The sequence below is a fragment of the Exophiala aquamarina genome (assembly GCF_000709125.1).
Source record: "Exophiala aquamarina CBS 119918 chromosome Unknown aczIA-supercont1.2, whole genome shotgun sequence".
Taxonomy (NCBI): domain Eukaryota; kingdom Fungi; phylum Ascomycota; class Eurotiomycetes; order Chaetothyriales; family Herpotrichiellaceae; genus Exophiala; species Exophiala aquamarina.
In genome coordinates, this window is record NW_013550586.1 from 4,628,447 (window position 1) to 4,653,527 (window position 25,081).

Sequence of the window (25,081 nt, forward strand, 5' to 3'; positions counted from 1 at the left end):
CCGTGCACCGCGCCCATCAACTCCATCCTATCATACTCCAAAGGCCTCTCTCGTCGTGAGCCATCTGGAAACACCATCATTATGTCATAGAGCATACCAATGCTCCTCTACTAACCCTGAGTTTGGAGAATTACACCTCAGATCGGCCGAACGCTCTACGTCACCACCTCGTTGACAGCCTTGTCCATCAGACCTTGTCGTCTATAACCTTGTCGTCCTCGTTCTCCTTTAGCACGTCCACGGTAGCCACCCCGCCCCCCAAAACTACCTCCTCCTCGTCCTTTACCTCCGCCCCCTGCACCATTTGCCTTGTCTCTACTGCTCCCTCCGTATCTACCGCCTCCTGATCCTCTTTTGCCTTTACCACCCACTGTGAAATCGATCTTCTTGAGCGGCTGCTCCACCATTTCCAGTCCTTCCAGCCCAAGCTCAGCCCTCTTGTCGCTGCCGACTTTCCACGGCTGAAATATCTCTTGCGGCTGTTCCAGCCCACGCAATTCCTCTACCCATGCTCGGCAATAATCTCCTTGCGGGTCGTAGTCGAAGCTTTGTTTGACCGGATTGAACACTCGAGCTTCACCTCTGGGGTCATTCCCCACTCCCGCAACATATTGCCAGTTGCCCCAATTCGAGCTGACATCGTAGTCTGTCAGCATACATTCGTACCACTCAGCGCCCAGCTTCCAGTTGATCCCAAGATGTTTGGCCAAGTAGCTCGCAACATTTTGCCGGGCCCGGTTGCTCGTGTAACCTGTGAGATACAGCTCGCGTTGACTGGCATCAATCAAAGCGGTGCCCGTGGTTCCTTGAAGAAACCGTCGAAACATGCCATCCACTTCTGGCGCGCTGCCCTTGGCACCCGGACGCTTCCACAGATACGAGGTATCGTTTCTAAAACCCTCGAGGCGGAATAGGCGAGGCCCAAACTTTCTCGTGCACAGTCTCATGTAGTCTCGCCACAGTAGTTCAAAACGCACGGCTGCGGTACCCTTGTTCTCTCCCTTACCGTAACCTGCTACTCCTTGGTATTGCGTGTCTCGCCCATCCTCGAAGTCAAGTAGTTGGAAATGGATTTGCCGCGCCGTGATACATCCAAGAGCAAGCCATGCAGACAACTTCGTCGAGAAATCGGTACCAAGGAGGCCGTTGCGCGTATCTTTGTACTGTGTCATAGCACCCGAGCCTATCAATGACTGAAGTCGTTCCAAACCCTCCGTTGAGCCACCCTGGAACGGATGGGCCGACTTGGCCTCAGCAGGGAACGACACAGGGTCTGGCAGAGGCGGGTCAGCTTTCAGGGGCTTCATCAGCTTCGATTCCAGTTCGTCATATGTTTCTGGCAGCGAGAAGGGTTCGGTCTGCACAGGTAGCCCGGAAGGCATTGGGGGTAGGCTTGAGGGTGTTGGAATGGTCTTTCGAGGAGCCTCTCTCAATGGCTCTACAGATTTCCGGTAGCTCGTGAAGACGTCAGGCAGATCTGAGGGGTTGTCAAAAGGCAAGTCACGGCTGTCGCTGGTCAGCTCATAGTCTCAACAGTAGTGATGCCCTCAGCATTACTCATCAATGAAATATTTCTCGTCTATCCACAGCCGAAAATCAGCTCCTGCCTTCTCTGCGGCTCGTCGGACATCCCGCTCGTCGCGCTTCTCCTCCACGCCCTCTTCCTCGGTCATCCAGATGGCAGAAACTAAGGTCTTGTCGTTTTGCTGCTTTAGTTGAGCCAATAGATCGTCGATGACCTTTCCAAGCGTCCCGACACGGATGTCAAGATTGCTTCCCAACTTCGTGAGCTGGGATTTGAGATCCCAGACAGATTCGGCCAGGAATTTGGCACGGTGAGGGCCGCACCTCCAAAACCGACCGACTTCTGATCGTGCCTCGGGATATGGAGAGCGACTGGCAGGGTCTTTCAGGAACCCACTGACCTCGATCTGCTGAGCGGCGAAGACATATAGGGGTAGGACATGTGTGAATGGGTTCTGGGGTTGCTGAAATAATTTGTGAATCTCGTGAAAGATGGGGTTGTCGCCCAACCGCAGGTCGCGACGCAGGATGTATATAAGAACTTTCTGTAGAGTCATTTCACTTGGTATGGGTGGACGCCAACAGAACAAGATAATGGGCTTGATGTAGTGGTCTTCTGGTGGAAGGATGAACGGTCGAAGAGAGTTGAAATGATCCTCGCTCGTTCTGAATGATACACGGCGCCTAGCTTGAAAGGTGTTGTCCTTGCGACGTGGAAACACCGATTTCCCAAGCTACCATGAAATCAGCTTCACTTGAGGTATGCCCAGCAACAAGATATGGAAATGGAGAAGAAAGTGACAGTGTCGCCGAATGGAGGAAGACTCAAGTGATGACAAAGCCTGCGATGTTAATGGAAAGCAAAAGAGATGAGAGCGAGGTCCGAGGAAGTGTTCCATAGAATCAGTGAAGGCCTGGTAAAGAATGTCAAGAACTGGCGATCCTATTTCGGATGATCCTGAGATTCTAGCTTGGGGCAGCACAACAATCATCATGAAGATTGGTGAAGGGCAGCAGTAGCTGCCACTCGGAAAATGTACTGCTGGTGCGCGATAAGCCAAGGAGGGACCGAAAGCATGTGGGAACCATGGAAAGCTCTTGGTGAGGTCAGGGATATTTGAGCTTGGGGGAGATCTACGAGATGGAATCACCAAATTCATGGAAACATGACAGCTTCGACGGTGGACGTGGTCACCGGTGGGGCAACGAATGGAAAAGAGCATAGCAAACAGTCGGTGGTTGCCTGAAGGGTGGCTGACTGGAGAGGACGGAACGTCGTTGATGGGCTTGAGCGAGACAACGTGGCACACAAGCATCATTGACCTGGCCGTGTAGTGGTTGGAACAGCTAATGCGGATAGGTGCAGTAAGCAGCAAGCGGATGGCCTGTCGGTGCCTGTGAGAGGGTGGAAAGTCAGATCTTGTCAATGACGATCTGAGAGATCGATCGGTGGTGGGTCAGGGCTCAGGACTCTGGGAAGACGAGAGTAGCGCCGATCGCAAGAAGAGGTAAACCTTCTCCGACGATCGGGTCAGCCTGGCTCAGCACAAGTGTTGGTTATCTATCGTACGAGCAATAGTACATAGTACATACGGGGACGCTTCATGCAGATGACATTGGGCTCGATTTGGGACTTTGGAAGTGCCATCTATCCTCCAGGGCAGGTACATACCTCTGCTAGCAATCAACCATAAACTTCCGCCAGAGAACTTCAAGTTCTTGGTGAACACTCCTTACCACCTCGCACCTGGCAACAGACACGCACACATGGACACCATACATCCCCGAAAGCTGTCAACGTAATGGGCTCTGTTGGCGACGTTGTGGTGTTACAGCTGTACGAGGAACCTCACGCAGACCAGGCGTGATTCTCTTGTGGGATGAGTGATGTCCGTCGACGCTGAGTGAGTGTTTCACAACCGGCATCCCAGTGCTTCTGTTACAGTTCTACACATGCAGTTTGCGACTTGAGATAAACACAGGGACGAAGCCTCCAGCGGACGTTGGCATAAGATGCAGTCCACTGGACTGAATTGCAACTCGCAGCGAGCACAGAGGACGGGATACTAGTGTTGTTGACAACGGCAAGCTACTTCTTCGCAGGGCGCCATACGGAGAATTCCGTGCTGAACAGAGTCAAGTCGCTGGCCAAGCCAGCTAGACTCGGCAAAATTACTGTAATCTGCCACCGCGCAGGTCTGCCTTCTGTCTCTTGTCATGCGGGGTAGGGCATTCTCGTAGTTTGACACTTCCGAGGCGGCTCATAACAAGTAGGACAGGCGTGGCTTAATCGTTCGTAGAAGAGACCAAGTGATATGCTATAAGGCTGTCCCAACATGAAAGCCTTGAATGAGGATGTCCACGTACACTTTGTTGAAGCGCGGCAAGCCGAATGAGGTCTACACAGCAGTCGGAAAAAACCACCAGCTTCAGGGGAGGGAGTCTTCCCGCAGGGATCTCCAGGCTGCTGGCTTACCTAAATTAAGCGAGAAAAGGCTCCTCTTTGGCGCTGAGGCTCGCTCTCCCGGCACCTTGAAATCCTTGTCCGTGCTTTACGGCGCCTTCCGCAGAACAGGCTCAAGCATTCTACGCCACCTTCAAAGCCACATCACATGGCGGCAGGGATCCTCACCACGACCAGTTAGAACGTAGCATCCGTCTACCCGTACCTTGGTCGATATCGCCGTGGCCGCTGGCTTCAGTCCCATATTGATTTCCATGGCTTGGGCAGAGACAGGAGAATGCAAACCGCCACCAAAGCCTATTGTTTTTTGTATTGCCCCGCATAAGGCCCATTGGAACCCAAAATCATTATCTAGGCTATGCGAAACCACCCACTCTTTCAAGAGGCTCGTTCATGGCCACTGATTGCCACTGCTCTCTGCCAGCGCCCTGCCAAGGCTGGTCTCGATAGCCCTGTTATGCCGTCCTTTCCCTGGGTATAGTGAATAACAAAGAGCTAAGGGAAAAGTCCATCTCGTGAAGTATATCCATCAACACTGTCAGCCGCTGCCCAACCCGTCGCTAAAGCCTGCCATTAAATCATAACCAATGTAAAATGCTCAAACAATTGAGCAGATGGAGAATATTGTACAACAAGAGGGGCAAGAAGGGCCTGGATTTTCGGCCAAAGGCAAATGGCACAGAAACCACATATTATGCCGCCATGGCAGCTGTTGGGCTCTCGCTCACTCCCTCACTGGCAGAATCGGACTTGATACCATCCTCACGGTTGCTGCCGTCACCAGAATGTCCACTGCCGCAGCCTTTCACCAAGATATGTCTCTGGTATCCTCGTTAGCGTCACGCCATCCCCCTGTTGGAAAGACCAAGACTCACCTTGAGTGCATCTTTGCGAGAGAAACTCTTGTCACAGTGGTTGCAAGGGAAGGGTTTCACGGCCAAGTGAATCCTTTTATGGCGCTTCAGATCATGATTGCGGTTGAAGCTTTGAGGACATTGATCGCACTTGAATGGCCGATCGTGAGTTGACGGTTGTTGTGGTGTGTTGGTCCGCGGTGGTCCGTACATAGACTGTGGATTAGCGGCATACCCACTGTTGAATGCCATGGGAAGCATTCCTCCATTCATGTTTCCCACCATTGCCATCTGTGCCCCTGGACTGTGGACGTTGGACATGATCGGTCCAGGCATGGCCGGCAACGAATATGATGGTGGAGGTGGCCGCATGAAAGGTGCCTGATGGTGCGAATGCGGGACTGCTCCGTGGTGAAGAACAGGAGAAATTCGAGGTGCAGATAGAGAATGCGGATGGGGACTTTGGGAAACCGGAGCCGGGCCAGAATAAGAATATAGTGATGGATGCTGCGCGGAGCTGGATAGACTTGCGAAAAGCGAGGGGTGGCTTTGTGCTTTGGAGGTGCCGTCTCCAGGCGTTACGGGAGAATGCTGGCTTTGTGGACGAACACCGTTGGGGAGAATCGAGGAGATGAGGTTGGGGGGTCCTGGATGTGCAGTTGTGGCACTGACGGGAGACGTCAGTCCCAGAGGCGGTGCATGATAGCCGTGTCCCGAATGAATATCATACGGGGGAGGTGGCAGAGCGGAACCTTCGTTTGCAGTGGGCGAATTTGTGTTGTTTCTCATCAAAGGACCAGGCATGGGCGAAAACATGGATCTCGGAGGGAAATTTCCATGTTGCCATGGCTGGGGAGTGTAGCCGGTATGATAGCCAGTGGGCGTTGTTCCAGTATTGAAAAATGTTGGAGTATAGGGCAGAACGGGGACAGCAGCACCGTTGGGTGTTGTTCCCGTCGGTAGCCCCGACGAGGAACCGCCCTCTGAAGCAGAGTTGGACGGTGGAGTCAAGAGCTGACCAAGACTCGACGAGGGAGGATGGGATGTATTTATTCCCACCAGGGGCGGGATCCTCTGACTCGACACCTGATTGAACTGAAGGTTTGGAGGTGGGAGTTCAAATACTGGTAAATTGGAGGCTGCTTGTCGGCGCTGTGTCAAGCTGGAAGGAGCATGGAGGGCATCCAAGGACGTCCCCATCGGAAGGGGCACTGCAACGGACGCCAGGGTGAGGCTTTGCGTTGGGTATCTGCACAGATGCTGCGATATACCGCCAAAGCGAGAGATCAGGTCAATACTGGTCTGAGTAACAAACTTTAGCTGTTATCCAACGGCGGTGGAACAGATATTGCGGTGGTTCGCAATACTTGGGGGTGGTATATTGCAGGGTGTAATCTGTGACGAAGTTGTGACAATAGACACCTGACTTGAACCAGAACTGGTGGATTCGCGTCGAGGGGAAAACTACGAAATCGAGGGATCAAGTATTCTCAAGTCCGGTATAGACGAGAATATCAAGAAATGTGGTGTTGGTGATGGTGGTGGAGTAGGCGGCGGCTTGGAATTTTGGCTGTCCCTTTGCAAAGTCCCGATACCCTATCAAACCGGCGTGGGGCTCGGGGTCGCTCTGGTTGAGAGTGCGATGTTAGAACAGGGTCGGCGCAGGCTGTGATTGTCAAGTGGCAGGATGCACAGGGACAAGTGTCATGCAAGAGACACAGCAAGTGGAAAGGAAGGCCGATATGTGTTGAGAAACCTTTCAAGACAAATAATGAGGCTGTCAAAGAGGGCACGAATTCAAAAAGAATGAGAGAATGGCAGGTCACGATCCTTTTGGTCGGGGCAGCACATGGCGTTCTTAGCGGGCAGCTGGCGTCCGGTTGGCTGGACTCGGCCTTTCGCCAGGTTCGCCTAAAAAGAGGAGAGTTTGTCCAAAATGGACAGCGGAGACCAGAAGAGCTAGGATGATCGAGGAATGGCGGCTTGAAGCTTGGGGGATGAAGACATGGGTTATGGGAATCAGAGGTGGGTGGATTCAAAGCGGACACGAAGAAAGGCAGGGGGGTGAAAGGCCAAGTTGAATTGAAAGTTTCCTTTGTGACGGATGACCAGGGAGACTAACTCATCATGTTTTGGTCGACCCAGGAGTCGGGCCCTTGGATTGATTGGAGTAAGAGAGGAAAAGGCCAGAGAAGGGAAAGGGGTGCATGGGAGCCTGTAGGGGAGGCTCGAGTGTCGGCTTCGATGGTGGATGGCCCCGGCCGATCTCAGTGCTCACAGTTCAAGGAGTCATCAGAATGGGTGGGAGGACCATGAAGGGCTGAAGAGTGAGGTGAGAGGCGTGAGGTCTGGAGTCTGGGAGTCTGGGCTCTGGACTCTGGACCAAACAACAGCTGGGAGAGTCCAAGGCCTAAACGGGATGGCAGAGAAATTAGATGTTGAAGCACGACCTTACTGAAAATAGCATGGAACCAAGGTGATGAGAAAAATGGTAGGGGATGGAGACTATCACTGGTCAGTGGTCATGCACACAACTCACCTACTGAAAAGCTCCCGAACTTACTCGGTAGAGGAGGCGAAGAGACGAGATAGCAGCAACAAAGCACAGGATGATGAGGTACAGGCTACAGCACCGCAAGGGATAAGCAAAGCTAGCTGGGCATGGACATGGGACGAGAGACCACGGACAAGGACAAGGTCGTGGGCGTGATCATCGGCACGGTTTAGGGACGGATGATCATGCACGCGCTGGGATTGCAGCCCTCGGTGTCCCGCTGTCCGGCACGACTTGTCTCCTTGGGACATGATGAGAACTGTCCCCAGGGAGACTTGGGAAACCACAGTCGACACCGGGTCCAAGGAGACCAGGCAGACCAAGCCCAACACGCAGACCGGGCCCCAGTAAACTAAAAGACCGAACTAGTGATGATGGTGTCTCTTGTTTACCGAAGCCAGAGAACGTGGAGACGAGGGGGTTGAGTTTGAGCTTTGAATGCATGTGGGCGGCTCCAGCTTAAGTTTTCGCAGGCAAGCTTAGGTGTGGCACTTCAGCCACCACAGCGTGGGAGCCTGAGGTGCAAAGGACTGATATCATCAGTTGCTATTATCATCACCTCGGGCGCAGCTCGCATTCAATGGGGGTGTGCATTTTCTGATCATCAGAGGCATAGATGTCGGTACATGTGTGTTTCCATTTTACATCAATTGTACGAGTACCTAATCTACATTGCCATCGAGGTAACTCGCCGTCCCATATGCTATTCATAAGCGCAAAATGCAACATATTATTAATAATGATTTAGTACCGAGAGCTCAAAAGCAGGATTTTGAATCGATCAAGTCCAGGTTAAACCACCAGCTAGAGACTTAGTTACCTCGTAGTAATTAAATTCATTTACCTTTACCCTTTTCTGGCTTTGACGCCTGCCGCCTTTAATCAGGAACCCCTTAGGCGATTCGGCTTGAATCCCCTCCGTCTCGTCAGCCGTCACGGCCTCGCAGATTATCTTTGCGTGCGCGCTCTCTCTATACATACATGTTTCCCTCTCCATGTGTGATCAGAAACAGGCATGTACTAATTCAGGAACTTCCGGGCTCCAGGGCTCCAGGGCTCCAGGGGTTTCCCTTGAATCTCGTCATTATCATCCTTTTTATTATTGTAAATCATGATTGGCATCTCAAACTGGAACACGCGCCATTTGGTCAAACGAGGAACGGGTCCACTTTTGCCTGCACCCAAGCTGACCATCACCTGCTAGCCCCTGTACAGCCTAGTCGCCCCGGGTCAGTCGCTCCTGCCCACGGGCCCCAAGCTCAGATAGATGCTCAGATGCTCCTTCCTACTAAGTACTCCGTACTCCGTACTCCCAATCCAAACTGGATCGGTTGATCCCTGCCCCCCCTTGTCACTTTCCTTCCTCGTACTTGAATCATGGACGAGTGTTGCTGTCCTACTCGTACTCCTCCTCTGGGTCTCTCTCGTATTATTACTTGCTGGGAGCTGCGGTTGGCATTCGGACCCTACCTTTTGATAGTATGCTGCATCTAAGCCCATCCAGGTTCGTGGTTCAACCGTCAATGCGAGCCAAGTCGTGATCGAGTCGAATCAAGACCTCACTACTCCGTAACCTTGACAGTAGCACGGAGTGCTATCTCGCCATCTGATACCTCCCATCTCGCCCTAGTACTCCAGGTGGACTGTCATGGATACATGGACACATCTGTGATACTCAGTGGTATCCACCATCCTAGTCCCCTCGTCCAAATCAAAGCCCAGGCAGATGGAAAACCGCACAACTCAATCGGGTTAAATCTTGCGCTTGCACACGGAGTCGCCGCAGGAAACCACCAAACGCTTCCTCTGGCGTCTCAACCCCAGTTCTCTCTCATCACGCTGAAGGTTGATCCATCCATCCATTCACCATCGCCTCGGATCTTTTCCGGTCTGTCACAAGTCCGTCATTCTGGATGATCCGATCTTTGACCCATACCGTCTCCCTGGTCGTTCCCATTGCTTGGCGTCTTCGACAGCATACAGAATAACCCGGTACAGAATCCTAGAGTCCGCGCACCACTACTGCCGAGTATTTACTGTACCTATGTCGGACTCTGATGGTGCTACTGTACCTCGCACTTAGGTAGGCGGCATAATTGAAGAAGTGCTAACGTGTAAGACCATAGCTTTCCTCTCGTTCATCACTACCTTGAGCATCGACTTGTCACGCTGCACAGGCTTACAGGCAGATCCATAATTTCGAAAATAGTAAATCTTTGACTTCAAGACATTCTCCCCTAATTTCGATTTCACGGTTTGGTCTCCCGAGAACCTCTTCAGGCTGGCGATCCATTGTTGTGTTTCGTACTCCGTCCTCAGTGCAGAGGTCAGTGCTTTTGCAGTGTGGTCCAAGCTCCAACTGTCAAGGCTAGCACACAGCCATGAACCTTGCCATCCGCCATCTGGGCGACCCACCAGGGTCACCACCTTGTTTAGCCCCTTCTCACATTCTCACAGACTCTTGCCACCCAGAGGTTAGTTACGTTGTTAGGGTGCATGCGACCCGGCAAGCTTTACTCGAGGCAACGCAAGTCTCTGCGGCCACCATGCAATCTCCAGATCCATGTGGCTGCCACCAACCATTTGCTCACCACCATTCCCAGAATCATAAAGATGCATCCTGATCGGGTGGACGCGCCTTCAACTTTTGGGCGTTTTGCTTGTTCTTCACCCCTCCTGCCACCCTGGTCTCAGACCAGCATGTTGTAAGAGCCCCTCCAGCCCAAACAAAGTCCCCATGCAGTTCCACTTCAGTTTCCTTCTGCTTCTCCTGGAAGTTCAGCCAGCCGCATTCTCAATGCAGAACCGCCACCGGTGTCGGATGGCCACCTCCAGCGATCGATCTGCATCTTGAAGGACGGCCCGTTCTTTGTGGCCATCAAGGCTGCCACGGATTGGGGAGTTTGACACTGGCTGGCAGCTTTTCAGGGCAAAGCTTGCCGAAGCATTCTGGGGCCAACGGTGAAAGTTAAGCTAACTCAACACGAGGCATATCCTGATAATCCTCACCCATATGCCGTATGAGTATCTCGTACATTCATCCATCACACAGCAAACCCGCACCCAGCATCTACGGATACATGGTATTCGGGATTGCAATACTTCGAACAAGGACTTGGTCTCTTCAATGTTCACTGTCCACACTTGAATCACAGCCTCTTCTTACTATTTCCTCGCCTATCTTGATCAGTCCCGTGGCTACACGTGCGATGCGATTCGTCGTTTTTTTATTGCATCAGTCACCGCTTTACGTCAAACCTAGTGTTTCTTAGGATCCAATTTCAAAGCTAGGCTTGTCACGCGGTAATCCCTGGCCGACTGAACACTTTGGTGGGACTCATGCTGCATGTCAATTCTAGGGGCTCCAATTATGAGGCTTCCTAACCGAACCACTATTCCGGTTCAAGATCGCCACAAAGTGCCCCTGCAGATCGCGTCCTCGGCTTATTGAATTGACAGCCGCTTTGATGACCAGCACTTCAGACCATCGTGTTTGCGGTCCCTATGCTGGATAGGCTCTAAATGGTGCTTTTGATACTCCACCAGAGGTCCACCAAATTTTCCGAGGTCTGGATGTTTGTTTCTGAGTCTCATCAGGCAACACGAGGTTCATTTTTCACAATCTACAGTACTCGTACATTTCCGATCACCCGCGCCCACTATCTCACAGAAGCTATGTAGAAGCCCTTGTCATCCGCAATGTCGGAGATTATCCACGACAATTTCTCCGTCATGCTGCGTGAAAACACGAAACAAATTTTCATATACTTTTTCTGATATTCCTGCTCGCTACGGAGTACATACCTCGTATATGATCAGCGAGATCATCAAGGGGGGATTGAGCTTGGATGATTATTCAAATTGGAGCACCAGAATGCTTGATGCGAGGGTGAACTCTTTGTCTGCCCTCAAGCCTCAAGCAATTTCGGCTCTGCTCGTCCCCAAGTTTGTCGCGATCATCGATAACGGTCGTCCACCATGCCAGAAGTGTCTCGGGCGTACGTTTCGCATTAACAAGGTCTGTCCACTGTCAAAGTGTACGGATAGCGCTTGATGATACACGCTCAATCGTGTAGCAAGCTACGAGCTACGGAGTACACAACTACCCTGGCGAGGCTGAGGGACCAGACTTGTGGATCTCGCGTGCTGTCCCTCGTCCTGATCGTCCGTCATCAGGCTGCATGAGGGAATCACTGTCCCCACTAGATCCCTTCACACTCAGGCTGTGGGTTGCGACTTGTGGGAGAGCTGAGCCTGGAGTTTTGTAGCTTGTTGCTTTTCGCAAGTTGGTTGCCATCCTGCGATACACCCCAAGCAACTGCAACGTTGAGGTTTGGTCGCCAGGTGTGGAAATGAATGATTTCTCAGTAGGCTTCCATATCTGGGAATTGCCCTCGTTTCGCTTGGTCGTTGTTAAGAAGATGATCCGATCCTGCCGATCCATAGCCTCACGTACTGCTCCTGCGCTCTAGATCTCGTGACTTTGATCAGCAAGTGGAGTATGGTGTGTACAAGCGGCTGGGTGCACAGGGTACTATTCCTTAGTTCTCAGAGCAACTGAACTGCATTCTGTTGGTGGTAATCCTCACATGGACCAGCTCCATGAAAGGCAAGGAGTTGACTGATTTTCTCGCTTGTACATGTTTGATGTCACCTCAGAATCATCATTGACTAGAGGAATTAGCGATCTAACCATGGAGTTTGGTCAGTGAGCACGTGGGTGAAGGGGTGTGTTCGCTTTTGGCTTTGGGGGTGCAGTATAGCGCCCCTTGGGCCTTGCTTAGGGCTGCACGGGGACTCAGGAATGACAGTTAATTAGCGCTCCAGCGACCTGCCCAAAGCAGTTGTCGCTGGCAGACTCAGAGGTGCAGGACGAGTAGGCCTGGCTGGCCTGCGAAACGGTCCTCTCTGGAGCGCCCGAGAGCCCTACGACATCACCTAAGAAGGCTAAGAGTCGAGTCAACAATCAACCTGGGCCAGCCAGCGCTTGCAAGCCCCTGTGGGACGTGCCCACCCTTTCCCCTCTTCCCCTACCGAGCACCTCACGGCCGGCCATGCCGGTGTCTGCCCTACTGCACGGATCTGAGGAAGGAAACTTCCGGTGCGCGCCCACCGTCGCAGTCACCCAACCAAACCCACCCAAGTGCCCTTTTGCCCAAAGACCCAGAAAATGCCACATCCGCGCCAGCCTTCAGCCTCCCTCGAGTCTTATCGCAACGTCGAGCGACTCGGAACACTCGAGGGTTGAGGGTCGAGGGTCGAGGGTCGAGACTTCCAATGCTTGTGCTGTTCATTTGCTTTGCTGACCCGCCTCACCGTGTGCTTGATAGATGTAATTACGGAGATTTGGCGGTTCCCTCTAGGCTCTGATACTAATTAATGTCCTCGAGATGTTGAGTATGCTGGGCAGATATATGGACTCCCTGCGGGGTGCGTGAAGCTCAGTGCGAGTCTGTCGCTCTGCCTTTGGTTGGCTACCCTTGGTGCATTCGTCGCTGTGCTCGGTACTTGTAACGAGTGAAGAGTCACTCGCACTTAGCGTCGACCTTGTATGTACTCCGTAGCTGGTCGAGGTCTTCATCGGCCTTTTTGCGTGTGCATGGTGGCTTACCCGTCTCAGGGGAAGACAAGGCGTCCCTGAATACAATTTTTGGAGGCAGACCACCGCGGGCGGACAGGCAAAGGAACTCCCTAGCGCTGGTTGTTCTTCCTTCTTATGTTCTTCGCATTTGCGGTCTCGTACGAAATCACCTATGATAATAAAGCTGGATACATATATCAAAGTCCCCTGAATTACTACACGCTCAGGCTCCAAAACTGCCAGGTATGCAGATTCGCTGCCAATAACAAATTTCAAGATCGTTGATGCCAACATTTGCTCCCGGTATAATGTCCCTTCCCAAATACGCTCGCGTTCATCAATCTCTGAAGCAGTCTGCCTCGGGGAATGAAGGCTTATGTGTGAATTTGCGCCAAGTGACCATTGTACTCGCGGCCTGTCCCCGCTCAGAGCATCGTAGGTCTCTGGCTGAGTACCTAAGTCGGGCGATGCTCTGTACCTACTCCTTCTCTCTAGTTGGGGAAGAGGGCCAGGAACTGGATATCAGTTTGCCATGTTTTCGTCACATTGAGGTCGATGCTCACTCAAAACAGGTTTAAATGCAGGCAATCAGCCTTAGTATTCATCTGTCGAGTTCCAAAAGTAACAAAATCGCGTCTGACGGCCTACGCGTTGACTCCCCGCCGTAGGAAAGAGTGTCTCGGTCATCCTCACAAGCCTGAGCGTAGAGTCGTCCTTCAAAACCTCATCCAGGGCTCGCACTACTCCAGGACTCACATCTGCGATCAGATGAACCTGTTTGACGTGTTTTGGCAGATTCATGATCACCTGCTTGGGCTTCAAGAATCCATCCCAGGCATCGGGTGCCACTCGTTTCTTCAAGGCCTGTAAAGCCTGGCGGTAATCACGATCAGGGAAATCAAAGGAGAAATGTCGATCCAGCAGGTACAGATCGACAAGCACCTCAGGCCGAGACTCTTCTTCTGGCCCCGTCCGCAAAAAATCTTTAAGATATGGTATCACCTGCACCAGAATATAGCCTGATGGTTCAAGCACCAATTGCTCAAGGTTTGGACAACGATGGCTGAGAGTATGCCACATTTGCCTCGAGTCCTCTCTTGGGCGGAAACCATTGTTGTAAAGCCGGACTGATTTCATGGAAGTCAAAGCGATGTCACCAAGCGAGCAGAACCTAGTCATATCGCTAGTGAGCGTGAACGAGTTGGCACTATATGCAAACTGTAGTGCATCGCGAGAAATGGCCTTGTTGACGCGGAAAATGCTGGTGTAGAAGATGGGTGGAGTTACATCTTCATCTACTGAACCAACCGCGAGCGTTGTTGCATTCCGCACTGACGCAAAGCTGAGGGGGGAGGGTTCGTGACAGAAGAGATGCTTGTAGATTTCATGTCGAACTTCTATGGGAAGATCAATAAGACTCAAAGCCTCGGATGATAGTACTTGGTTGGTCTTCATGTTGTTCGCATCAAGAAGTGGCCTGACATATAGGAACCACGGCAATCAGGCTGAATGATTTTCCGATGCGTTGTATCATTTCCTTGCAAGACTTGAGCAATGTTGTCGATATACGACACTGCTTTGCCAAAGGTTACATCATTTATCGCCTCAAAGCCTGGCGACAGCCACACGCGAAGATGGGAAGAAACGAGGATCCTTTTGACCTGAAGTCTCTTTGAAAATCACAGCACGATCGTGCATGGAAGTTTAAATAGACTGTGAAGCAGAAGGAACGTTCGAGACAACTTTTGACTTTACAAAAAAGACTTGGCACTGCCAAGACTTAAATGTAGGACGTCCAATGTCAACGGGCGCCTCAATCCCAGGAAATGACGTCGTGCGCCACTAACAACCTGCCACCCACTGCGCCGAAGCTCCAAGCTGTCGACATCAAGTTTAACACCACATTGACTCCGTTTGTTTGTCATTCACACCTTCAACCATTGACATGCACCCAAAGCCTATGAAAGGCTGGATTAGCAATATGTTTCGAGCCGTGAGTGACGACTCCCGCATGTCCTCCAACTCCCACCGTCTACTCCGTGTCTACCTGTCATGCACAACTTGCTCGATCAATGGCTAACCGAAGACAGGGCAAAACTCTCGACGTGATCACGCTCTTCCACAAGTCCTCTGTCCCATCCTCGGTACGAGCGGCCACCATCCTCAAACAAGCATCGGCTGCTGCTTCCGCCACTGCAACCGAAGACCAAGCCTCCGACCACAGCGAACAGACCAAGTACGCTTCCCGCGACCCCTTCGAGCTTGAGATCACCGAATCCCCGCCCACAGCCGATCAGCTCAAAAACATTTTCGAGTACGTGGGAGGCAGTGGTAAGCCAGCTGAGCTGGTCAAGGGGGCAGCATCACAGAGTGATGCACTAAGAAAGCTGGCGGCGGATGGCGATACCTTCAAGAGGCCTGTCGTGGTCGACTGGATCAATGCTCGCGCTGTGGTGGGTGACGATGAAAGCGAAATATTGAAGCTTTTAAAGCAAGGGGGAGGAAACTAAGTCGTCACACGAGAGCTTCCTCAGACTTCATGCCCCGCTGGCCATTTCCGAATCACAACATGACGAGCGGATGTGAAATATTGGAAAGATACTGGGAGGACGGGAGGCTAGTGCAACGGCGACTACCAGTGTAACTCGATTTCTGGCTGGTTGTAAAAATTACGGGAAGAGACTCCAAGCGCCGGAGAGCTTGTGGAGTTTGATATTACGCGATTAGGAATACGTACCGAGTATATGCTCCATGCATTGTGAGACCACATGACTTATCAATGGCACCCGTCTTTACTACGCAGTAGACGCTGAGCCAGCAGCACAGGATGTACTTCCGCCCTCCCGCGCTTTTAGTCGCCCAAGTTAACCACGTGGAGAGACAGGAGTACCAGGTGAAAATTAGAAATGTTCCTTGTGAAGCTATCCACGGGACCGGCCACGCGCTACGTGGCGCTGGACAAATATATCCCCATAAACCATTAAATGCGACGAAACCCGTCCTGAAAGCCTGATCTCCGATTCCTTCAGTAGGCTTTCTCGCCCTGTGCGTAAGTTTTGCTGGTGTCGTAAAGGCCCTCAGTCGATACTTGGTACCGTATGATGTGATCGCCAATGGCAAGAAATCTTCTCATGTAGGTGATAGGACACGAGAAGCCCCTCGTCGAGGACCAGCGCCCCCTTCCTAGTGTTGGATGGAATGTGGAATTGCGTTGCAGCACGGGTTTCTCTCCTGACTTGACAGGGTTGAAAAGGATCAAACAGCATACAGATATTGCCCCAAAGTTTGGTCCGTTCTGCCAACGTAGACTTCTTCAAGCGATTCAGTTGTTCATGTGAGAGCAGCATGGACTTCTTCTCCGTGGCGATCCTGCGCGACGGCATGCTGCGGACGTAGCCAATCTGAATCACTGGTTTCGATCACTCAATCTTGTTGCGCATATCCGTCGCTTTTTGACAAGGTTTTGGTAGTGGTGTGGAACGAGTCTGTCCAACTGGAGCTCCTCGCTGTTGTATGGAATTGGCAGGCTGGTTCATCAGAGCGAGGGCCCGGAAGAACACAAGCATTTATGGAAGGTGGCAGGTAGAAAGGGGGTTTAGAGACGTATGGAACCATTTCGCGTTTCCAGATCCACAGAGAAATGCAAGTCTTTCCCCAAGCATATGGCCGATCTATGTATCATTGTCGGTGACTTCGTAGTTAGACCGTCAAACAATAAGGAGCACTCATTTTTCAAATTTCAGTGCAAGGACCATTTAGCCTTGAAACAGAGAAGGATCGATCGTCTGACCAGCAGACTTGAATGTCGAGCAAAGCTGCGTCCAACTTGAATCAACACGTTGCAGATTTGGTCGTCGGCAGCCTTGAAAGCGGATCGGTAGGCCAAAATGAAAGTCGGGTTGCTTCATGACAGATTAAGATCTCCTCTGGGAAACTGGTAAAGGGTGGTGTTTTCGGGGCTACAAGTGTACGAACCTTTCGGAGGGGTCGCAAGATAGAGAGCTCCAGCAAGGATTAACATTGAAACCTCTATACTTCTGCTCCGATTTCACCCAGAAGCTCGGCGCAAGAATAGCCAAGGCGACACCTCTCACCTCCACGGTTTCCCAAGCAGGCGATTTGAACGATCAGGCAAAGTGAGAGCCAGAACCTGAAGGAGAGAATGTTGTAACAGCCTTGGCTCGATTTCCAGGAGCCTTTCCAAGATACACACAAGGAATGATAGACATTGCACTGAAGAAGGCTGTGCAAAGGGGAGGGGATCCACTAGCCTGGAGTGCTCACTGGTGACATGCATGAATGAAGGGGAGGTTCAGCTGACTGCCGTCCAAGAGCACGGGATGGTTTGAGACATGCACAAGGCACACACGAGTAGCCATCCGTACTCATGGACGCTATGGAGCATCGGACGTCCAAGACTCCGGAGGGGCCAGCAAGGGATGGCAATGGTGATGAGGACTCCGTACGGGGGACGTTTGAGCGAGGAACGGCGATGCAGGAATAGGGAGAAGGGAATGAAAAGAGCTTTTCTTTTACCAAGTGTTTCGCAAATTAGGCCGAGAGTTGTGAAGTCTTCTTGTTATTGTTTGGAAGGCAGAAACAAGATGAAGAGGAGTGGGAGCTGACGTGGTAACTGGGGACAAAGCGTCGAGTTTGGCGCTGGGCAATCCTTAGCACGAGGCTGGGCGGCTGAGAGAGGAGACGGAAGGCCGCACAAGAATTAAGGTTACTAGTGCTACCAAGTAGCTAGGTACCTTGGTGATACGAAGCGGGTATAGTACAGTATCGCAAGCAAGTCATGGGCTGCGGATGGATAAGAATGGAAGGGAGAATGTGGCTGGTGGAGGGAGCGGGGAAGCCAGCCAGCTTCTTCTGTCCTCCGTATGGTGTCCGTATTGAATATTTATTATTGAAGGAGGTAGCAATCAATAGACAGCAAGGCAGTCAATACCTGGTTTTGCATTGCAATGTGGAAGGCGGGAGGCTGGGGAAAGTGGTGATGTGGTCGTCACCGATGACTCTATCAGGCGTGGCCAAGAGGGAGAGGGAGGGGGGTGCTCGTCATCCAACAACCCACCTGTAACCGCCTAAACAACCCAACCCAGCTAGTACCATTGTACTCGTAGTGCTCCAGCTTCCGCCGCGACCCGTTTACCCTGTTCCACTTCAAGGTTGTCCCAAACTCGCAGCATTCCCAAGTTTTGATGCACAAGCCAATGCCAATGCACCTAAAAGCCTGTGCAAACCTGCTGCAAGGAATCTTGATCTCGACCTTTCTTTCTTGATTCATTGCAATTTCTTTGTCCCTTCACCCAAAGACGACTTCCTCGTTGCCTGCTTCTAGTCTGTCCTACACTCGTTCATTCGGCCGTTGGAAACTCATGATCGCTTGACAGACCCTCGTCACTCGCTACCACTCGCTACCATTCGCTACCCTAAATCGGTCCACGAATCTCCCGATCTGCGATAAGAAAGATCGCCCCCACGTCATTGACAGGGGTCCATTTGCATACCAAACCGAGAACCAACAAACGAGTTGCTATTCCAGCATCGAGTCTACGACAGCGACGGATCGATTTGCTAGACAATAGGCTCTGTGCCACTCCAACCCTTCCTACATCTTTCCACCCCTCCAACATGAAACCCTTCCGAAGAAGATCGATGCTCCCGCTGTTATCAGTACTATTCGCTGCCCAAAATGCTCTCGCCATTGATATCGATCTATCAAGCCCGGACTCGATGAAAGCAGCCGCTAAAATCGCCGCAGATGAGATGGTCTCATATTACACCGGCTATCGACCTGGAGATGTCCCCGGTAACTTGCCAGCTCCCTACTTCTGGTGGGAAGCTGGTGCCATGTTTGGAGCATTGATAGATTACTGGTATTTTACCGGTGACGACACCCATAATAATATCACCACTCAAGCTATGCTTCATCAAGTCGGCCCGGATTGGGATTTCATGCCTCCCAATCAAACCAAGACCGAAGGCAACGATGACCAGGCTTTCTGGGCCATGGCAGCTCTTTCTGCTGCAGAAAACAACTTTCCTAACCCTCCCCCGGACCAGCCACAGTGGCTAGCACTAGTGCAAGCCGTCTTTAACACACAGGCCGCTCGATGGGATCTCGCTTCTTGTGGTGGTGGCTTGAAGTGGCAGATCTTCGCCTTCAACAACGGTTACAATTACAAAAACACCATTTCCAACGGTTGCTTTTTCAACATGGGTGCACGTCTTGCCGTTTACACCGGTAACCAGACCTATGCCGATTGGGCAAACAGAGTCTGGGAATGGACGTCTGCAGTCGGTCTTATGGATGCCGATTACAACTTCTTTGACGGCAGTGATGATGATTTGAATTGCACAGAGCTTGATCACATCCAGTGGACGTACAACGCAGGAACGTATCTTGTTGGAGCAGCCAACATGTACAATCACGTAAGTTACCCTCACTCCATTTGCCTTGGTCGATTTCTCACAGTGCATAGACTGGTGGCGACCCACTCTGGGAAGGCCGTCTTCGAGGCATCATCGGTAGAATTCAAGAGATCTTTGTCAGAGACAACATCATGTTTGAGGTTGCATGCGAGGACATCGATACTTGCAATATTGACCAGCGTTCCTTCAAAGCTTATCTTGCCAGATGGATGGCAGCGGCCTGTGTGAGAGCCCCATTCACATATGCCCTACTGAAGCCCATCTTGGAAGCTTCCGCCACAGCTGCCGCCAAAACCTGCACCGGTGGGGCGAGCGGTACTCAGTGTGGTCTGAAATGGACTCAACAAAGTTTTGATGGCTGGACCGGAGTTGGCGAACAGATGTCAGCTCTGGAGGTTTTCCAGTCCAATCTCATCGAATACTCCGCGGGACCTGTCACGGACGTAACCGGTGGAACCAGCCAAGGTGATCCCAATGCCGGCACAAATAGTGCTATCGGCCCCGAGGACCTCAACCAAGAACCCGTGACTACCGCCGATAAGGCAGGCGCAGGTATCTTGACTGTGTTGGTAATATTCGTGGTAGTGGGAGGCGCATGGTGGTTAGTGGTTTAGACTCGGAAATTTTGCTTGACAACAGGCAAGCGGTCGAAACGCGTTTATGATTCATGACTCGCATTTGTATGAGCGGCATTTATTCAGGCGTTGAGCTGGCTAGCTAGATCAAGCTAATATGGTTAGACATGTTATTCCATGGGCTGTGCCAAATATCGTGGAGCCAGTTCTGTGGTATTTGGCATTTGATAACGGTGGCGTTGCATCGCGAAGCTTGAGAGCTCGGAATTCCTGCAACAAAGCCTGTTGCAAGAAGATACCTAGATAACGAGGTCGGGGGTGGCAAGGCCTGCCCACGCCTACAGTGTTCCAACCATCAATATAAGCAGAATTCCTATCATGAACACAGTAAGCCGTGCATCATCGTTTGTTTCGAGGGTTACATATGCTACCAAGGACGCCGCCCGACACATCATTGTACACCTTGCTATCATGTTGAGTGGAAGATCTCATTTCCCTTGAGCTTGGGCTCTCATCTCTTGACGCATTGTATTCTGGACCGCCTGCTCCTCAACTTGTCTCTTGATCAGCTGCTCTCGAGCCTTTTCTTGCGCTTCTGCGGCAGCCACCCAGATGGGCTTGTCGGACTTGCTATATTCTTTCAATTGCGTGATGAACTCCTCGTGGTTCTGTATCCGCTGGTCGCGCATCTCGAGGTTCTTCTTTTGCAGCTCGGGGTTGAAGCGTTTGAACAGTTCGCCTTCTGATGGGGTGACACTGTGGTGGTTACCATGGTTAGTCTTGAGCATTCTATATGATGTTGTTTACGAAAACGGTGCGACTACTTACTAGTACATCAGAGCTGGTCCACCGACCGCAAACACCATGAAGCTGCAGTCTGTCAGCAGTTGCAAATTGCGAGTGTGGAGTCGTCCTGCGCTACGCTTACACTGCCCCCATCTTTGCGTACATCACGCCCCTCCCCGCCATATTGAGGGTCTGAAAGACAAAGGAGTTGATCCACAGACTGGTGTGCATGCGGCGCCCAGGGCTTGAGAAGGAATAATAGAGGTGGGAGGGAGCCTTTGGATAAGGGCCGTGATGAAGTTTCGCTGGATTATGCCTTAGAGTGATGCGGAAGCCCCAGGAAGCTGTACATTGGACCATGTACGATACCGACTTGAAGTACCTTCAAAACTAGAGTTGGTAGGCATCTTAGCATTTATTGATGATGCATGACATTTCGCCCTCCAAGCAGACTTGGCAAGTCAGCAAGTCACCGATTGGCAGGCAGGTAAGTTCCCCAATAGTTAATTAGTAGTACGTACATAGGAGTACTCGGATGACTTCAAATAGCGATCACGTGGGAGTCACGTGCATATTGGGTAATCCCACCCATGGACTTCCGCTTTCGGCTAGATGCGTCGCTAATTAGTGGGGCACCCCTTTCCATGACTGTCTCCAATCCTCTCCCTCTTTTTCAGCCTCTGGCAGCGATTGACAAAATAGAATGTCTGAAATTGGCTTGGAGATATTTAGGCTTGGTATGGCAGAACTTCCTGACATTCTGCTGCACCAAGGATGCAATTTGTCGAGTTCCTTTGCTCCTTTTGAAGACACCCTTGTTGTTTCTTGAAACCATTAGAATCCTAGTTTTCGATATGTGTTTGCAAGCACGATGTCGAAGGCTACATACACCCCGCTTTATCAAGCCGCCAGCGCGTCAAGGCTGAGAAGGATTGGTCAAGGTCAGGCTGTAAATTTGGGGGCCAGCTTCGCCGCTCTATTATATAGCCTGCCCTACACTCCCCCGATCTCAACATGTTCATCAGTCTCGACCTTCAAACGTATCCTCCTCAACAATACCGTGCCACGCAGCGACCTCTGCTGTAATTTTGGCGGCTAGTTACGATCCTGGCTCACCCCACTGGTCATGACATCTCCCACAACCTTAGCTGCTCAAAAGCGCTCCAAGTTAAGGTGGCCATCACATGCGCCCCTCCGTTGGAAGCGAAGAACGTATGGGCCGCGTTCGACCGCAGTTGTTCAGATAAAGGCAGAAACTATGGTAAGGCACTAGGAGACCAAACTGGTATACAAATGGCTTGATTGGAGACCACTACGTAGTGTTGGCTCATATGCCAGGAATGGGTAACACCAGCGCCGCGGCTGGGGCATATGTTTTTCGAACAAGTTTGTCAACATTCAGCTTGCTTTAGCGGTGGGTTTTTGTGGTATGGTGCCAATTCATCCTGAGACGAAGCACGATATAGATGAGATGCTCAACACTGTTGTCATCCAATATGATTTTGGGATCAACATCCAAATATTATCATTCATGCAGCGTGTGATTATGCTGATAGCCCCAAGAACAAAGATTGGCAACCCTACGCTGCGGCTGTGGCCGGTTGCTGTTTGAAGGCCTTCTTGAGAGAATGGGTCTTTCCAGATCACCCCGCAGGGAAATGTAGATTTCCCTCAGTCGGTAATATGTGCTTAATGATAGCTTATTTTTGCACTACGGAAAAATTGCCTAGTCCCATATGATACAAACCCTTCGATTCTGGTCCAGAATTTATTGGCCGACAAGGTGAAATCGAGCGACTCAAGTCTGGTCAGCACCGAATCCTGTCACTTCACGGATTAGAAGGCATGAGCACAAGCCGTCCGGCGCTAGAACTTGGTTACCATATCAAGTCAACACGTCCGTGGGAATAGATCTTTTGGATTGAAGCTATTGACCAGCTTACCTTCGAGAAGGACTTCCGAAAGATTGGCCAAAGGCTCCAGATCCCTGGAATTGATAACGACAAGGCTGATATAAAGCATCTTGTCAAACAGAGTTTGAGTGATTCATCAACCAGCACGGAGAGATGGCTCCTACTTCTCGACACTGCCGACGACAATTCTTTGTGGGGACTACACGCAGACACAGGCCAGACTCACTAACACAAGTCTATCATTTACCTAGAATGACAAATGATTCCATTATCATCACAACTCGACCACCAAGCGTCACTGCTTTTCTTGCCGGCAATGAAGTAACCGAGTGACCTACGATGTTGCCACATAGAGGTATCGAAATTTTCACTAAAGCACTAAGGAATCCCAAAATAGCCGACGACTATGCGGCTACATCAAAGCTTCTAGAGAAGCTAGCCTACCTCCCGCTCGCCATCATTTAGGCCGCATCCTTTCTGAACATGAGTGAGCGTCCTGCACAGGAATATCTGGACTTCCTTGACCAACCCGAAAAGGAATTAATCGAGCTGTTGAGTCATAGCTTTGGGGGCTCGACTCGATACCCGAATTTTAGAGACCCAGTGGCTACGGCATAGCTTGTCTCATTTAGTCACATGCGCGAGCGCCACGAGCTCGCAGCGGAGGTTTTCCCTCCATGGTGTGTATTAACGACAAGTCCCTTCCGCGATCTCTCTCGCCAGAAACAAGGTCGGGCGTGGAGGCCATCACAACCATTGCCGTCTTGACGGGCTACTCTTTTGTGGTTAGGCAGACAGTAGCGAGAATCTAACGGCTTGGGAGGAGGCTCATGATCTCCATCGACTCGCGCACTTGGTCGGACGAAATTGGTTGCGGACTGAGAGATCATTAACCAAGTGGACTAGAACGACTATTGTAACGAATAGTTGAGTGCTTTCTGACACAGGCTCAACAGCACAAAAGCATCTGGACGGCATACTTACCCCACGCAAGGCGATTTGGTGATGACCAAGAAGATGAAGGTGTCCCTGCGCGATATTATGTCCTCAGTTAAATGGGATTATGCTTCATAGTCGAGGGGAAGTACGACGAAGCGGTAGAAGCACATAGATTTGTGGCGGAATGGGGAGAGCGAGCGGATATTGGGTTTTTCAGACGCTCAAACTTTGCTGACCTACAATGATCTTGGAGAAGCATTGAATTGGAAGGTCATGGGTTGGCGGTCGAACAACACCTTCAACAGGCTGTAGAAGGACTGAAACTTCTCCTTGGTCCAGATCATCCCCTCACGCTAATCAGGATGACCAACTTAGCGACGACCTATACAAGTCAACACCAGTTGCAAAAGGCCGAAGAACCAGGGGTGGAAGTATTGGGGATGAGTTTGAGAAAGCTTGTGGAGAATAATTCCTTAACGCTGAACAGCTTATCCAATTAACATCGATATCTTGGTATCAAGATCGATGGAAGGAGGCTGAGGAATTCGGGTTGCAGGTAATAAGCGCAGAGTCACGGATACTTAGATCAGAGTATATGGCAAAGATCATCCCAACACCGTTACGAGCGTAGCCAAGTTAGCATCGACGTTCCGGGATCAAGGTCGGTTGGATAAGGCTGCAAATCTGCAGGAAGAAATGATGAAGACTAAGAAAAAGGTTCTTGGGGGAGGAAGGCCATACCACATTGACGAATACAGCAAACCTTGCGATCACTTAGCGAAATCAGGGTCAGTTGAATAAGGCCGAAGCACTATTATTACAAGGAATAGCGATTAGAAGGAGAGGCTATTGGGAGGATCATCCTGACTCCTTAATCGACACCGGCAGCATGGCGTTAATCTATTGGCACCGGGCGCGATATGAAGAGGCCGAAACGCTGGAGATACAAGTCGCGGAGGCGATGGAGAGGGCACTTGCGGCTGAGCATCACTTAACCGTATCTACCATGGACAACCTACCGTTGACGCACTCATATCAACATCGATTGGAGGAGGGAGAAAGACTATTTAAACACGTGATGGAGACTAAGGAAGAAGGTGCTCGGGGACCACGCCATTACGGCAGGTAGTATATAAAAGCTAGCATCGATGTACCAGAAACAAGGTACATTCTGGCGAAGGGAAGAGTTTGCGAATTTAGAGAAGAAAGTGAAGGAGATGAGAGACAGGATTCAGCTTCCATAGCCAAGAAGAGCACAAGCATAGCATAGAATCAATAGCACTCCTCGACGAACCCGCCAGTGGCTAAACAAAGAGGAAGTCGCGGGCCGAGAAGAAGTCCCAACCTTCCAAGGTCAACGGGGTTTGTCATGCGGCTAGAATCTCGATTCTGTCTTAAGGCACGTGATGATAATCACGTGACGTCACACGAGAATGTTTCTGAGAACATGGCA

At 51.1% G+C, this 25,081-nt stretch overlaps 7 protein-coding genes across 7 annotated transcripts; 3 read left to right on the top strand and 4 right to left on the bottom strand.

The window, feature by feature from the left end:
- Positions 1-155: 155 nt before the first annotated feature.
- Positions 156-2,081, bottom strand: A1O9_03481 (uncharacterized protein; the record flags this gene model as incomplete). The annotated part of the gene is made up of 2 exons (XM_013409045.1): positions 156-1,506; positions 1,558-2,081. 2 exons carry the CDS (start codon positions 2,079-2,081, stop codon positions 156-158), a joined length of 1,875 nt encoding a protein of 624 aa, XP_013264499.1.
- Positions 2,082-4,680: 2,599 nt separating this feature from the next.
- Positions 4,681-6,042, bottom strand: A1O9_03482 (uncharacterized protein; the record flags this gene model as incomplete). The annotated part of the gene is made up of 2 exons (XM_013409046.1): positions 4,681-4,809; positions 4,864-6,042. The coding sequence occupies 2 exons, from the start codon at positions 6,040-6,042 to the stop codon at positions 4,681-4,683; spliced, it is 1,308 nt and encodes a 435-aa protein (XP_013264500.1).
- Positions 6,043-13,571: 7,529 nt separating this feature from the next.
- A1O9_03483 (uncharacterized protein) lies at positions 13,572-14,432 on the bottom strand (the record flags this gene model as incomplete). Its single annotated transcript, XM_013409047.1, has 1 exon — positions 13,572-14,432. One exon carries the CDS (start codon positions 14,430-14,432, stop codon positions 13,572-13,574), a length of 861 nt encoding a protein of 286 aa, XP_013264501.1.
- Positions 14,433-15,049: 617 nt separating this feature from the next.
- On the top strand, positions 15,050-15,487 carry A1O9_03484 (uncharacterized protein; the record flags this gene model as incomplete). The annotated part of the gene is made up of 1 exon (XM_013409048.1): positions 15,050-15,487. The coding sequence occupies one exon, from the start codon at positions 15,050-15,052 to the stop codon at positions 15,485-15,487; it is 438 nt and encodes a 145-aa protein (XP_013264502.1).
- A 3,127-nt stretch (positions 15,488-18,614) lies between these two features.
- A1O9_03485 (mannan endo-1,6-alpha-mannosidase) lies at positions 18,615-20,029 on the top strand (the record flags this gene model as incomplete). Its single annotated transcript, XM_013409049.1, has 2 exons — positions 18,615-19,415; positions 19,466-20,029. The coding sequence occupies 2 exons, from the start codon at positions 18,615-18,617 to the stop codon at positions 20,027-20,029; spliced, it is 1,365 nt and encodes a 454-aa protein (XP_013264503.1).
- Positions 20,030-20,478: 449 nt separating this feature from the next.
- Positions 20,479-20,959, bottom strand: A1O9_03486 (uncharacterized protein; the record flags this gene model as incomplete). The annotated part of the gene is made up of 2 exons (XM_013409050.1): positions 20,479-20,779; positions 20,919-20,959. 2 exons carry the CDS (start codon positions 20,957-20,959, stop codon positions 20,479-20,481), a joined length of 342 nt encoding a protein of 113 aa, XP_013264504.1.
- Positions 20,960-23,915: 2,956 nt separating this feature from the next.
- A1O9_03487 (uncharacterized protein) lies at positions 23,916-24,616 on the top strand. Its single transcript, XM_013409051.1, has 2 exons — positions 23,916-24,086; positions 24,214-24,616. The coding sequence occupies exons 1-2, from the start codon at positions 23,991-23,993 to the stop codon at positions 24,427-24,429; spliced, it is 312 nt and encodes a 103-aa protein (XP_013264505.1). The 5' UTR covers positions 23,916-23,990; the 3' UTR covers positions 24,430-24,616.
- The last annotated feature ends 465 nt before the right edge of the window (positions 24,617-25,081 follow it).